Source organism: Carcharodon carcharias, chromosome 5 (genome assembly GCF_017639515.1).
Source record: "Carcharodon carcharias isolate sCarCar2 chromosome 5, sCarCar2.pri, whole genome shotgun sequence".
Lineage (NCBI taxonomy): Eukaryota > Metazoa > Chordata > Chondrichthyes > Lamniformes > Lamnidae > Carcharodon > Carcharodon carcharias.
Genome location: NC_054471.1, coordinates 168,666,924 through 168,680,762, shown reverse-complemented (window position 1 = coordinate 168,680,762; position 13,839 = coordinate 168,666,924). Strand labels below are relative to the sequence as shown.

Here is a 13,839-nt window from a genome sequence, read left to right as displayed (position 1 = left end):
CAAACGTGAACCTGTCAAAATCTCAGAACTGAACTGTCCTTAAAATACCCATCTATAAAATGGCCAGATGCTTATATCATTTAAAATGCAACAAGCATTATCTATTTCCATTAACATCAATTTCAAGTTGCCAGTTATATAGTGTTTTAAGTGTTCTGTTTATTTCAGACTGAAACAGTTGTATTAAGTATCTAATTAACTTTTAAGTATTTAATTAACTTTAATCTTTCTTCACAATGATCCTCATGGAGCTTTATTTTAATAAAACTGAGATTATTTCAAATTGAATTGGGTGGCTTCTGTGAATTTCAGAGTTGAAGTTTAACCAGTCTCTTGGTTTGTTCAGTAATTTCTTTGTTGAGGAATCTCTGCCCCTTAAAACTAACCCACAGGTGTATGTTTTTTTAAACTAATCTTGTTCCAATTAAACTTTAGGACACTAATAAAAAAAACTAGAACATCCCTTTAACAAGAGGGACATTACTTCCCCCTTTTGTGGTTAGTGGAGATTTGACATGGGTTAAGTTGTTAACAAACAGCAGAGACAAAAATGGGGTTGTATCATTGAGCAGCAAACGATTATAAGAATCTTTAAAAGAATTGTGTTGGTGGACATAGTCTTCAGTCATTCTACATTGACAACCCTCCCTCAAGCTACATGTTCAAGATAATCTGCTTGATATTGGGAGAGAGGGCAAGTTGTTTCTCGGTATGGTTTTGCTCAGACCTCATCAGAAGGACCTTTGCACCCATATTACAGCGTTAAGAAAATATATCAGCCAGTGAGTGTACAGTGGGCAAATACAATTTGCATAAACGTACCTATGAGTGGTGGGGGACTGCATAAAATAAATAGGTCCTAGGGACAATTATATGTGTTTCTGATAAAGTATAAATGGAACAATGTGTAAGAAGGTATGTGGGTGGGGCTGATATCAAAACCAAAAAGCAGAGGCTTCCAAACATTCAAAAAAAAGGGAAAGATCAGATGGCCTTGAGAACTTTGCGCTTTGTCCCCTTTTTGTACTCAAAATAAACAGGAGCAATTGGTTTTATTTTTTCTTGCCAACAGTTCTTTATATTGGATCATTCTTGCAATGCAGCTATTCTATTTGCTTCTTCTATAACCTCTCATCACTGGGCATAAATCTTCAGAGAATCGCACTCGGACTAGCCCACTTGTTTGTGATGCCAAGCAAGATAGCCTTACTCAAAAGCGTTTGCAGCTTCCCCCACTTTTGGGTTCCCCATTCCTAACCTCCCGAATTATAATAGTTTAGATAAGGACAATTACCTCAAGCAAAGCTCTGAAGAAGAGTCATATGGACTCGAAATGTTAATTCTGTTTCTCTCTCCACAGATGCTGCTAGACCTGCTGAGTTTTTCCAGCATTTTCTGTTTTTGTTTCACCTCAAACAAACTTGGTTTCAACGTTTGTACCTGGAAGTCGTCATTAGTGTATATATTTGCAACTTGTCGGAAGTAGTTTTTCCAGTGAGTCAGGATTCAAGAACTCTGGGGATTACTTTTCAGCGACATCAAGTCCCAGGTGTGGTCGACTTCTTAAGCACAGCTTACATGACTCATCAGAACTTCTTAGATTGGAATAGAGCACCCATCACATTTAGCATCTCTCCTGTCAGCCATGGCTCAATTGGTAGCACTCTCCTGAATCAGAAGGTTGTGGGTTCAAATTCCATTCCAGAGACTTCAGCACAAAAATCTAGGCTAACACTCCAAATTCAATAATGAGGGGGTACTGCACTGTTGGAAGTTCTTTCCTTCGGATGAGTTGTTAAATGAAGCTCTCTTGGGTTGTCAAAAAATCCCACAACACTATTTTGAAAAACAACAGGGGAGTTCTCCCATGCCTCAATCAGCAGCACTAAAACAGATTATCTGGTCGTTAGCCCAATGCTGTTTGTAGGAGCTTGCTGAGTGCAAATTGGCTGCTACATTTCCTTTTTAAAACAGTGACTACATTTCAAAAAGGTACTTCATTGGCTGTAAAATTCCTTGAACATCCTGAGGTTGTGAAAGGTGCTATATAAATGTAAGTCATTGTTCTTTGTTCTGATTGGATAGGTCAAAATCCTGTTTTTGCTCATTTTATTGGAGGTAAGTTGTCAGCCTCTCATCTCTCTTTCAGAGTCACAGCTTCCACCTTCTCTTCCATCCTTTCTCATCTGACTGGCAATGAAAGTGGAGGCTTGGAATGCCTTTAAGGCATTTTACGTTAGTTTACATTAAGAATGAACCAATCAACTGGGATATTTAATGAACTCTCTTTATTATACATTCAGGACTACACACTTCATTGCTCATCCTTTCTTGATGTTTACAGACATCACATGGTTCTGTTGGTTAGCTATCTCCTGTTCTGACCTGGTTATTGTTCTTGTGGCACTCTATTTATTTGCTGAAAATTATAAAATTAAAGAGTTTTTAACATATAACCAAAGAAAATTAATACACCAAGGATACACAAAAAATAAAAAAGGAAGCATGGATGTGAATGAATTATTATCTGCAAATCAAGCGGGAAGAATTCTCACCAGCAATATACAAGAATATTTGTTCCCTAACTTTCTGCTATTTTGGTATTATATTCCAGTTGAAACTAAAGTAAGGAATCAGCCATTGTTAACAGTAAGCCCTGTGTCGATCAACAAAGGGTTGATAAGCCTCAACTCTGCACAAAACAAAAATAACAAAGCTGTGTCAGAAGCATTTGGAAACTGCAATGCTGATGTCCAATAACAAAAAAAACCATTTTATTCAGAGTTTTCTGAACTGCATGAAGGTTCTCGGCTTACATCATCTGACAGCCAAACACATTTCCCAAGCTTTCTTTACTCTCAGTAACTGCCAGTTAATTTCGAGATACCCCTGTTCAAACACTTTGATCTGCCTCTTGTTATAGCATCCAAGAGAATAGTTACACCTTGAATTGATTATGACACAACAATCTCATCAAGATCTTTAGTTAATGTTGTGAAATGAAAATCAAAGCAGTTTATAGCCACTATTTAAATCTGGGGTGAGATTTCAGGTTTGTAACTACTCCCATTAATGTCCTGTTTTTCAATAACATTTATTATATAGTACAGGGCTCAAGAAGTTTTAATTCAGAACTGCTAGTGATGACAAGAAAACTGGTTGCAAAGTGAACTGCATAATCAATGTAAGATATTCAAAATATCTACAATAGTCTAAACACCAACTTTAGTGATAATAAATATTGTAGTCAACTGTGAATATTTGTTTCTGGTCATGACAGTGGTAATATAAAGGGACTGAATAACTTCAAACAGAAAGGGTAAGATCAAGCAGGATAGTTCTGTCGAAGGGTCATGAGGACTCGAAACGTCAACTCTTCTTCTCCGCCGATGCTGCCAGACCTGCTGAGTTTTTCCAGGTAATTCTGTTTTTGTTTTGGATTTCCAGCATCCGCAGTTTTTTTGTTTTTATTTAGGATCATCAAGATCCGCTTAGTCCTGGAATTAATTTTATATACAGCATTTACTGTTTTGCATCTGCAGCTGTTGCCACTGTAAGGTAACAATTAACTGGATCTCGATATACTGATCAAGATGATGAAATAGCTGCCATAATTACTTCAGGCTGAATCAGAAAGTGCCCTGCAATGGATTACCAGAAAACAGCATCATGGAATTGACCTCATCACAGAACATATGTAATGGACCCAAAAAAAAAAATTCTGCCTGGCCTGAAGTTGCAGGTTCAAGCCTTCTGCAAAGGCCCAGCAATCCCTAGTCACATGCCTACCTCTTGGCACAGAACTGCACCCAGAATCAGGAGTGGAGAGCCAGTCAGAATGTGCTCAAGTCTAAGATCCACTGCAGCATCCAGGTGCACTAGGGGAGGCCACTCATCTTTTTGAGCCACAGCAGTCTATTGTCTACTTCTGGAACCTTAGTTCAGTGTATATTTGCAGCAGTAAGAGATTGCTTAACACCACGGGTCCTCCTGCCTATTTTACTGGCTGTACCTCAAATGTGGGAGGTCCTCAGGAAGCACCTAAGTAATGTAAAGAGATAGAGACAAAGCCATAGTCTTTGCCCCCTTTCTCTTCTCCTTTGTGCCAGGGATAGCTGCACACTTAATAGTATTTCCCGGTCAGTTTGTTATAAAATTTTACCTTTTAGAATTGTTGATTAGCAGCGACCCGAAAGTGAAGACATACAGTTCCCAGTTCAATAAAAATGATAAATGGAAATGAGACGTCACAAGATAGCAATCAGGAGTAGGAGCTGTGATAATTGTTTCCCACTTGACAGTGGGAGGCCAAGGTCGAATGTAGCACCATAGCTGAGATTAGCTTACTTAACACTAGCTTTCCTCATCTGTATGGCTCAGCAGTACACTAGATATTAGCTTGTGCCATTAGAAAAACACAGTGCATTGCTATTTAAGTAGCCAACTTTGACCCCTTTCACAAACCGAAGTGTTCAGGGATTGCGCACAAACAAGTAAAGCTCTTACTTGCTCCAAATATCTGAGTCAAAATGCTTTTCTGGTGGCTGCAATCTATGTTGTATGGAGTTTCACTTGCTTTGTTAGGTCTGTATAGTAGGCGGCCATCTTTAGGGTTCCTCAATAGCAATTCGGCTAATTTTCTGCTTCTCCCACGGATTGCTATGTGAAGTGGAGTGTCTCCCTTCTGAAACCATAAAGAATGAAAACTTTAGGAAAAATATTTCCCACTCCAAATATATATTGTGCCTTGTTCACCAAACCTTATTTAAAGACAAGTTTACATAAAGACAATTAGAACATAATTCTGTTTGAAGTATATAAGTTCAATATCTGATGTAAAAATTAAGATTTCACAGCACATTACTGACATTAAAATATGCTTAATGGTAACCAAATTGAGATATTTTAAAAACTAGATATACAATATAATTACAAATAATTTCTGGAGAATAAACTGTTCAGGCATTTTCAGCATTTGTGCGTTATTGAATGACATTTTTCCATCGCAAGCTGTGTCCTATGCTTACTGTGGCGGTACAACAGCTGAACAGCCAAACGCTCAGTCAAAAGATAAGACTCAAACAAACAATCTCAAATTTTCCAAAGCAAAATTTTCACACACATATACATTTAGGCATTGAAGTGTGCAACAAAAAAGGGGCAGCACTTTGCAGCTGAACAATATCAGAATGAGTGAAATTTTATTCACTTGCTTGAGGTTTGCTCACCAAATAGCCAATTACTAGCCAGACAAATCAAATAATCCACTTCTATAAATTTGCAAGACAGAAAATTGCTTGTACAGAGTATGGCTGCACATATTTAATCATAGTTTGTGTCGGTCCCAAAATATCTCAAATTTCTACAGAATAACCCACACATTAAACAAGCTAACAATAAATTATAAAAGGCATAAAGTCAGAGTTATGGAGAAAGATAAAACATGCAGTACAGCTATATAGCAGTGGTGGAGAAACACTGATGGCAGTTTGTTAAAAGTTTCCCAACTTTTACAACTTGTCTACTATGCAAGAAAAATTCTCACAATAAACTAACAAGACATCAACTTGGTATGGCTAAACCTCAATTGTGCTTTTTGTTTTAATAAAAATAAGCATACTAAATTTACACAAAATAACTGCATTCCAATTTAAAAAAAAATAAGTAGTTAAGATCAAAGACTTGAACTTCCATGGACTCTGCAATGACTCCATAATTACGTGGAGTAAACCTTTTATGCTCTGGCCAAAGGTCCTCCTGACGCTATCGGTGTATCCATGATCAGGAAATTTACCCAAAAATGGATGCCCATGATAATATCTGCAGCTAGGTTGTGACCAGGAGAGAAAATACCACCCTAGATCAAGGCCAAAAGTCAGCAGGTCTGCATGAAGTGATCTGCTACCATAAGGAAATTGCCATTGTCCCAAACCCTGGAGTAATATATGCTAGCTTTATGTGAGCTTATCCTATGCTGGGGGCATTAGAGAATGAATTGCCAATAATTCCTCCCTGCAACATCTAGTCAGTCCCACCTCTTTTCATGACATGGGTAAAGCAAGGTAGAAATAACAACTGCTGCTTCCCCTCCTTTAGAAAATACCCATGTGGCACAACCAGGTCTTGTCGCAAAATCCACTTTAGTGCTCCTGCCCAAATAATATTCCAGTGTGCCTAAAATTGAAATAAATTCAGAGCCCTGATTTCCATCTATGTCCCACATTTTGTATCAGTTGAAAATAAGAGAATGTACAATGGAGCAAACAATTCTGATTGGGTGCATGGTTTGTACCAAATTTAATTCCAGGGTTTTTTAAAGGAAAAGCAGTCATATTAAAACTCAAAGTGATTCACACTGGTTTATTTCCCACGAAGATACGCTAAAATCAGATTTGACCCAAACAAATATTCTTGTGATTGCACTCTAGTTAAAAAAAAACTTGGATCTTGTGCTAACAATAGAAACATAATATTTTGGGGTCACAGAGGTGAAGCAAGATTAAATGGGAGGCAGCATCAATGCAGATTAGTGATGCAATTAAAAACAGAAAGAAATTTAGCACAAATATTAAAACATCTTCGTAACCGCTCAAAAGTTGCTAGTGATGCAAACAAAAAAAACAAATGTTGCAGCACAAGCCCTATAGCAATTCATGGTCACAAAAAGATTGTTCTAAATAACTGTCACTTGGAATTGTTTAAAGAAATTTTTTCTCTAAACTAAATGGAAAAACTTCGTACTGTTCATCTTCCCTCTACATACCAAAAAGTACTTTTTAATAAAACCCCAACTAATCTTTGAGTTTTTCTTGCATTGCTAATAATATCAATTATTCTCCTCTTTTTACACACATCATTACATAGGAGCCTAGGGATTAGTGGATCACACCATGGAAGATAGAGAGAGAGAGAAGCATGCACTAATCAGTTGTTTCGGGATACAGAGCTGTTTCAAATATTTGGCTTTTCTTAAATGTATTTCATTTGTCAACTCAAGAATATCTAAATGAGAGATCTGAAAAGAATCAAAACTTGAAAACAATATAGTAGACTGGTAGCTCCAGTCCCAAAATAGTTAATCAGCACATTCCTCCTTCCAGTGGAATCTCAATTGCACATCAAGTTCCATCAGCCTTCCATTACTGCAAATAATCGTGGTTTCACTGCATATGAATTTATATTTCTTTTAAACCTACTGGATTCAACTTCCACTCAATAAATTGTCCTGTATTCCAAATGATATCAAAATGAAAGTTAAAATTCCATATAATGTTTCACTGTAATATGAGTTTTCAACGCGATTTACAACTTGCTCTGTTGGGTTATTTTCAATGGGTGACTTTTGAGACAACATGCTGTAAGATGCTACAGAAATATTCCTCATCAAATTTCATACAAAGGTTGCTGTCACCTTATCTGCTGCAGAGACTTTGGCTCCTTTATCCAGTAAAAGTTCAACTATCTCGATATTTCGCATTTTAGTTGCTTTAATGAGAGGTGTCTCACCATCCTGAAAATGCAAAAAGATTTGTTCATTTTAAAATCATTGAGCTGGATATGGTACAAGATTCTTCAGCTCTGAAAAAAGTCATACTCAAAACATTAACTCTGTTTCTCTCTCCACAGATGCTGCCAGACCTGCTCAGTTTTTCCAGCATTTTCTGTCCTTAACCTATGAGTTTTAATGATTGAGAAATAAAAAAAAGAAGCACTGAGAAAGAAAATGAATTCAAGTGGGTGAACTCAAGTGTCAAATCAGGTACAAAAGTGAAATAAAAGGACAGAATTCTTACATTTGGACCCCACTCACAGTGGGTCAGGAACCTGAAGGTTCTTGAAATGGATTTTGCCATGACATTTTAAACACAGTCATGGCATTAACTGCTAACTTTCAGGTTTCCTGACTAATTGGAGGGGGGTCAGGCATGATGACAACACACAATTGAAGTTTCTCTATTTAAAGATGCCCCAACAGGGGTCAGAATGGCTCTGCTAGAGAAATGCAAGGGAAGAAAGAGCAAGCAAATGATTTAGGCGCAGTGTAGGAAAGCTGACACCAGTTCTCAGAGACACCCTTGGAGGTCATGTTGGGGACTATAAAGGCCTGCACTGTTTACAGGAGATGGAAGGAGGCAGCCAGTTTATGAAGCAAAGCAACCATAGCTTGAAGTGGCTGAGGTCAGCAGCAGAAGTGTGGTATCTCACAGCTGGATAGTGCCAGAGGTGGTTCAATGACCTCATCAGGGTAGGAAAGGTGAGTGACTTCTCACATTTAAATGCCAAACACCAGTTCCCCCTTCCTCCCCACCACCCCCCAACTCTGACTTACCCAGCATTCTCGTACATAGCATTCATCAGAACAATACACCTTGCAGCTTCAACAATTCCTCTCTTAAGGCACTCACCTCAACAGGCATCAGTGACACTCACCTTCTTCTTAGATTTGGGAGATAATGGGACTTTTAATCCCAGGAACGCAGTGAAGTCCCACACTAGGTAATTAAATTTTTCTTAAATGTTTTATTCAAACTGATGTTTATCTTGTTTTTTTAAACAAATTCAGTCATTAAAATAAATAATTACAATCAATTCTCCAGTGTCTTGAATTCACGAAGTTGGGAATATCATTTACTGAAATGTCCTGATTATATATACCTTTATCATTTACTGGATCGTCAGAAGTATGTTTTGCATAGGGAATAGTTGAGAAATGGTAAGTAGACTGGATACAAGAACTTACAATTGGTTAAGAGCTATGCAGACCTAAAAATGGGTCACCTGGACTTTATTGTTAATCTGTGCCAAGCCATCTTGTTTGTTTTAATGCAAGCAGCTAACATTGACACTGCAACTGTACATGTGCAGGAGATGCTCCCCTAGCCTTGCAACACAAATAAACACAGCCATTTGTCAAAACGTGATTTCCCTTTCATAAAACCATGCTGACTTTGTCTGGTCACACTATAATTTTTTTTAAGGGCACAATTAGGACTTCCTTAATAAATTCAAGCACTTTCCCTGAAGACTTAATTTAAGGCTAACTATAATTCCATGTTTTCTCTCTCTCCTTTCTTGAATACTGGCGTTATATTTGCTGACATGGCAACCTGCTGAACAGTTCCAGAATCTAGGGAATTTTGGAAAATCATAGCCACATCCACTATCTCTGCAGCGATCTCTTTTAGAGCCCCAGGATGTATACCATGAGGTCCTGGTGATTTGTCAGATTTTCTCTGCTGATATTAATTACCTTAATTTCCTCACTCATTTTAGCCCCTAGATTACGCTCCATTTCTGGTATGTAACTTGTGTCTTCTACTATGAAGACAGACACAAAATATTTGTTCAGCATCTCTGCCATTTCCTCATTCTCCATGATAATTTCTGCTGTCTCTACTTCTGAAGGACCAATGTTTACTTTAGCTGTTCTTCCCCCATTTTATATACTTGTAAAACGCTTACTTCTATTTTTATATTCTTGGCTAGTTAACTGTCATTCTATTTTTCTCCTTTTTAATCAACTTTTTGGTTGTTCTTTTCTGGTTTCTAAATTACTCCCAATCCTCAGATTTATTACTATCCTCTGCACCATTATAAGGCTCTTCATTTAATCTATTATCCTTAACCTCCTCAGTAAGCCACAGATGGATATTTCTTGCTTGATTTTTGTATTTCAATGGAATGTATTTTTGTCAAACATTCTGAATAATTTCTTTAAATGTTTTTCACTGTTTATTTACTGCCACATCTTTTAGTCTATTTACCCAATCAACTTTAGCCAGCTCTTCCCTCATATATATGCGTATTAAGATTCGTGCTTGCGATTGGAGTATGTTGCTTTTAAGTTTAATATGGAATTAAATTTTATTCTATGCACTAAGCACTATTTTCCAGTGATCTTTTACTTTGAGATCATTAATGACCTCTGCCTCATTACACAGTGCTGTTGATGCTTCTTGTTTGTGATCAGAGGTCCAAGTTAAAGCTCCAGAAGCTGCTCCACATGTAGTGAAGGCTGACAGCAGGAAAGTGGAAGTCAAGGTAAAATAATTACAAGGTAGCAGAAACAAGATCACAAGAAATGGAGGAGCTGGCCATTCAACACTCAAGCTTGCTATGCCATAAGATCATGGCTGGTCTGAATGTGGCCTTAACTCCACTTTCCTACGTTCCCCTCATAACCCTCGATTCCCATGTCGATCAAAAATCCTAACCTCCAAAGTAGTGATAGCACTCTCTCAGAAAAAGACTTGTGAGCAAAAGCCTTTCATTAGGCAATGAAGCAGCTGCCCTAGTTCAGCATTTAAAGGCTTTCTAGCCTGTCAAGTTTCACAGCCCCATCAACACCCACTGTGTTCTCAAGGTGTTGATCCTGGTGAGTGTCAGACATCTGAAGAATCAGTTAAAGCCCAGAATGCAGAGTTAAATCTTCATTCAATTGCCTTTTTCAGACTTGCCAACTGCACAGGAGTTTCCCGGGTGTCTCCAGATATATACCTGTTAAATGCAGAAGGAAATGCGACTATGCGTTGTTTCTGACACCTCAGAACTTTTTTGATGTTTTAGTCACCGAAACCCACCCATTCCCAACTATCCACCCCACCCCCAACCCCATCTTTAGAGGTTAAAATTTTCCACAAAGAGAGAGAAAGAAGGGATGGACTAAGAGGAGAGAAAAGAAACAGAAAGGAACCATTAAGGAAAAAATGATTTGAAATTTTTAAAACTCAGGACAATACACAATCTCAAGGAGTGGCACTCTACACCTATAACTGCTTACTTTCTCAGCAAGAAGAGATTGAGTGGCAGTCATTAACAATGATCACATTGTTAAAATACTTCTACTGTTAATTATGAGGCTTAACTTACTGTGGACAGTTTAAGGGGCAATAAATATACAAATGAAATTTTAAAAATCACAAGGAGGTAGAGGGCAATAGGTTCCTTTCACAAAGCTAACAATGGAGAAGTTTTGATTGGCAAGCAACTTGTGGCCATTGGCAAGTCATGTGGTATTTTCCTCATTGCAAGTTGTTGGCTGGCTTTCAGATTAATAATGCATGCATCATTCATAACAAACATATAAGGATCCTTCAGGGTTCAAACTGAGGGAGAGAAGAAAAACTTATAATTCATTGTATCTGGCAAGGTGCCTGAAATTTGGACCTTGCCTCCTGCAGGGGACATGAGAAGAAGAACAGGAGTGACAAGATACCAAAAAGAAACAACCTTCGTATAATTTTGTACAGTACAGATTCCAGTTAAGCATCCAGTCATACCTTAATGCAAATTTCTGTGTCAGGATTGCACTGAAGAATATCCCTTACTATGGTTGCATTTCCTTTCTCCACAGCCCAATAGAGAGCAGTTTTATTATCCTAAAAACAATTTTAGAAGACATTAAAGCATTAAATATCTAATTTCACTTAAAATTTTACTTTGCCAAAGGAAGAAAACTTCCTTTTTCATGGGACTAAATAATGCAACATTCAATTTTAAACATCAGCCTTGGCTCAGCAGTATTAGTTTTGCATCTGAGTAATAAGGTTCAAGCCTCACTCCAAAGACTGGAGCACATATTCAAGGCTGACACTGCAGTACGGTGTTAAGGAACTGTTTAGCAGAGATACCCTTAATCTGGATGAGATGTTAAACAAAGGGCCCACCTGCCTTCTGGGGTGGATATAAAAGATTCCATAGCACCTTTTTTGAAAGAATAGCAGAGAAGTTCTCTTGATTAAGGAAAACATTTATCCTTCAATCTACAACACCAAGAGGTTATCTAATCATTTCTCTCACTGTCCTTTGTGACACCTCACTATATGTAAACTAGTTAGCACATTGCCCTACATTACAATAGTGACTACACTTCACTACATAGCTATGAAGTGCTTTGGGACATCCCGAGTTTGTGAAAGGTTATATAAATGCAGGTCCTTTCTGCCCTTTCAAACTAACTTTTTGCACCAACTGATCTTGCTAAGTGCACTATTCACTTTCCCCATCAGCAAGCACCATGCAACATTTTAAACTGCCAAATAATGAGTGCACATGATGACTGCATTCATCAGGGCAGGCAGTGAAAAATTAAGAAATAATAAAATTGTTTAAGTTGGTGCTTCATCTCAATTACTGAGATACTAGGATGTTTGAGGAAATATTCAAATATGTCAATTTATAATTTCCAATTTTGTGGATAACTTTATTTTAAAAACATGTCCATTTAAGTGTTGGCTATTGAAATTAATCATCTCTGCACCTTTACTTGTCTTGTGATAAATTATGTTTAGACTTACCGTTCCCTTGATATCTATGTCTGCATATTTTTGCAGTAAAGCTCTCACAATCTCCACGTGACCACCTTTAACAGCACCGATTAGGACAGTGTCACCACTCTGAAAAGAAAATGCACATGCAGTATGATGAAAGTATCTTCAATAAGCTTAATTTCACAACAATGGGGAATTAAAAGGCAAAAAGGTAAGATTGAATATGTCAGGATTCTAGCGTGAACACACAAACTAAAGTCAGATTAAGCAGTTTAAACCTAGTTTTGGAAAAACGGCTGCATACACTTGATCCAAGCCATTGATTTAATAGTTGCATTTTTAATTACACAATTTTTTTTCTCTGAGGGTTTCAAGTCTTTGGAACTCTCCTCCTCAAAAGGCGGTGGAAGCAGAGTCTTTTAATATTTTTAAGGCAGAGCTAGATAGATTCTTGATTAACAAAGGGATGGAAAGTTATAAGGTGTAGGCAGGAATGTGGGGTTGTGGTTACATTCATATGAGCCATGATCTTATCGAATGGCAGAGCAGGCTCAAGAGGCTGAGTGGCCTACTCTTGTTCCCAATTCATATGATCGTATACTCAACAATTCATGCTCATGAAAAAAATTAGCACTTCATCTCAACAATACTAAAGTGAAGAGGTGCTTCCCTACAAAGAGGCAGGGAAAAAAGAAATCAAAGAGCTAGCCAACCCCGAAGATTTCTTGCAAGAGGCTACTCAAAAGTACGAGCAAATGTCCAGCCAGTATGTTGGTAAGTGATAATGTGGCACAGGGAGAAAAAGATGAACAAGGAACCAAGACATTCCAAAATTACATTAAGATTACAACATCCCCTAGCAGACAATTTCATAACATCCTCTATTTTAATTCCTCTATCGTTGCTAGTTGTACCTTCAGCTGCCTGGGCCCACGCTCTTGAAATTCCTCCCCGGCTGTCTACCTGTCTCTCCTCCTTTAAGATGCTCCTTAAAACCAATCTCTTTTATCCATACTTTTGGCCATGTCCTCTCTAATATCTCCTTATATGGCTTGATGTCAAATTTTGCTGATAAAGCTCCTGTGAAGCAGCTTGAGAAACTTTATTAATTTGAAGTGATATATAAATTTAAATTGTTGTAAATCCTGAAACTTTAAAATCTGCAGGACTGAAGCATTGTTCAGTAGTTAAAAAAAATCCAATCCTTTTGTTATGTACAAACAGTTCTTTGAGCTTCTAGGGAGGTAACAGTTTTGTATCAGCCTACAATTTTTATTTTAAATGCAAATGAAAATTTCAAAACAAGGTCACAATTGGGCATTATTTGCAAAATAACACACTTCAGTTCATTTTTTGACAACTGCGTTTTACGTGCTATTTTGAGTTTGAGATTATTTGACAATCTTGCACACAAAAGGGAAAAGATAAAACATTGTTTAACTTTCAGCAACCAAAAACATATTGACTACAAGAATGTAGGAAGTACATGCTCTTAGCTTACTTAGCTCCTCTATCTGCGTAACATCTTGTAAATGCATAGAATGTATAAATGGAGCTCATCAACTCTAAC

General features: G+C 37.5%; 1 protein-coding gene across 5 annotated transcripts in view; it reads right to left on the bottom strand.

The window, feature by feature from the left end:
• The window catches only part of LOC121277872 (kinase D-interacting substrate of 220 kDa-like), a 177,405-nt gene that overhangs the window by 75,835 nt on the left and 87,731 nt on the right, over positions 1-13,839 (bottom strand). For all 5 annotated transcript variants that reach the window (XM_041187618.1, XM_041187617.1, XM_041187620.1 and 2 more), the window contains 4 exons: positions 12,297-12,395; positions 11,280-11,378; positions 7,412-7,510; positions 4,507-4,684 (listed from right to left, as the gene is read on the bottom strand). In XM_041187618.1, the coding sequence (XP_041043552.1) occupies positions 4,507-4,684; positions 7,412-7,510; positions 11,280-11,378; positions 12,297-12,395 (475 nt within the window). The remainder of the gene's footprint in view (positions 1-4,506; positions 4,685-7,411; positions 7,511-11,279; positions 11,379-12,296; positions 12,396-13,839) is intronic.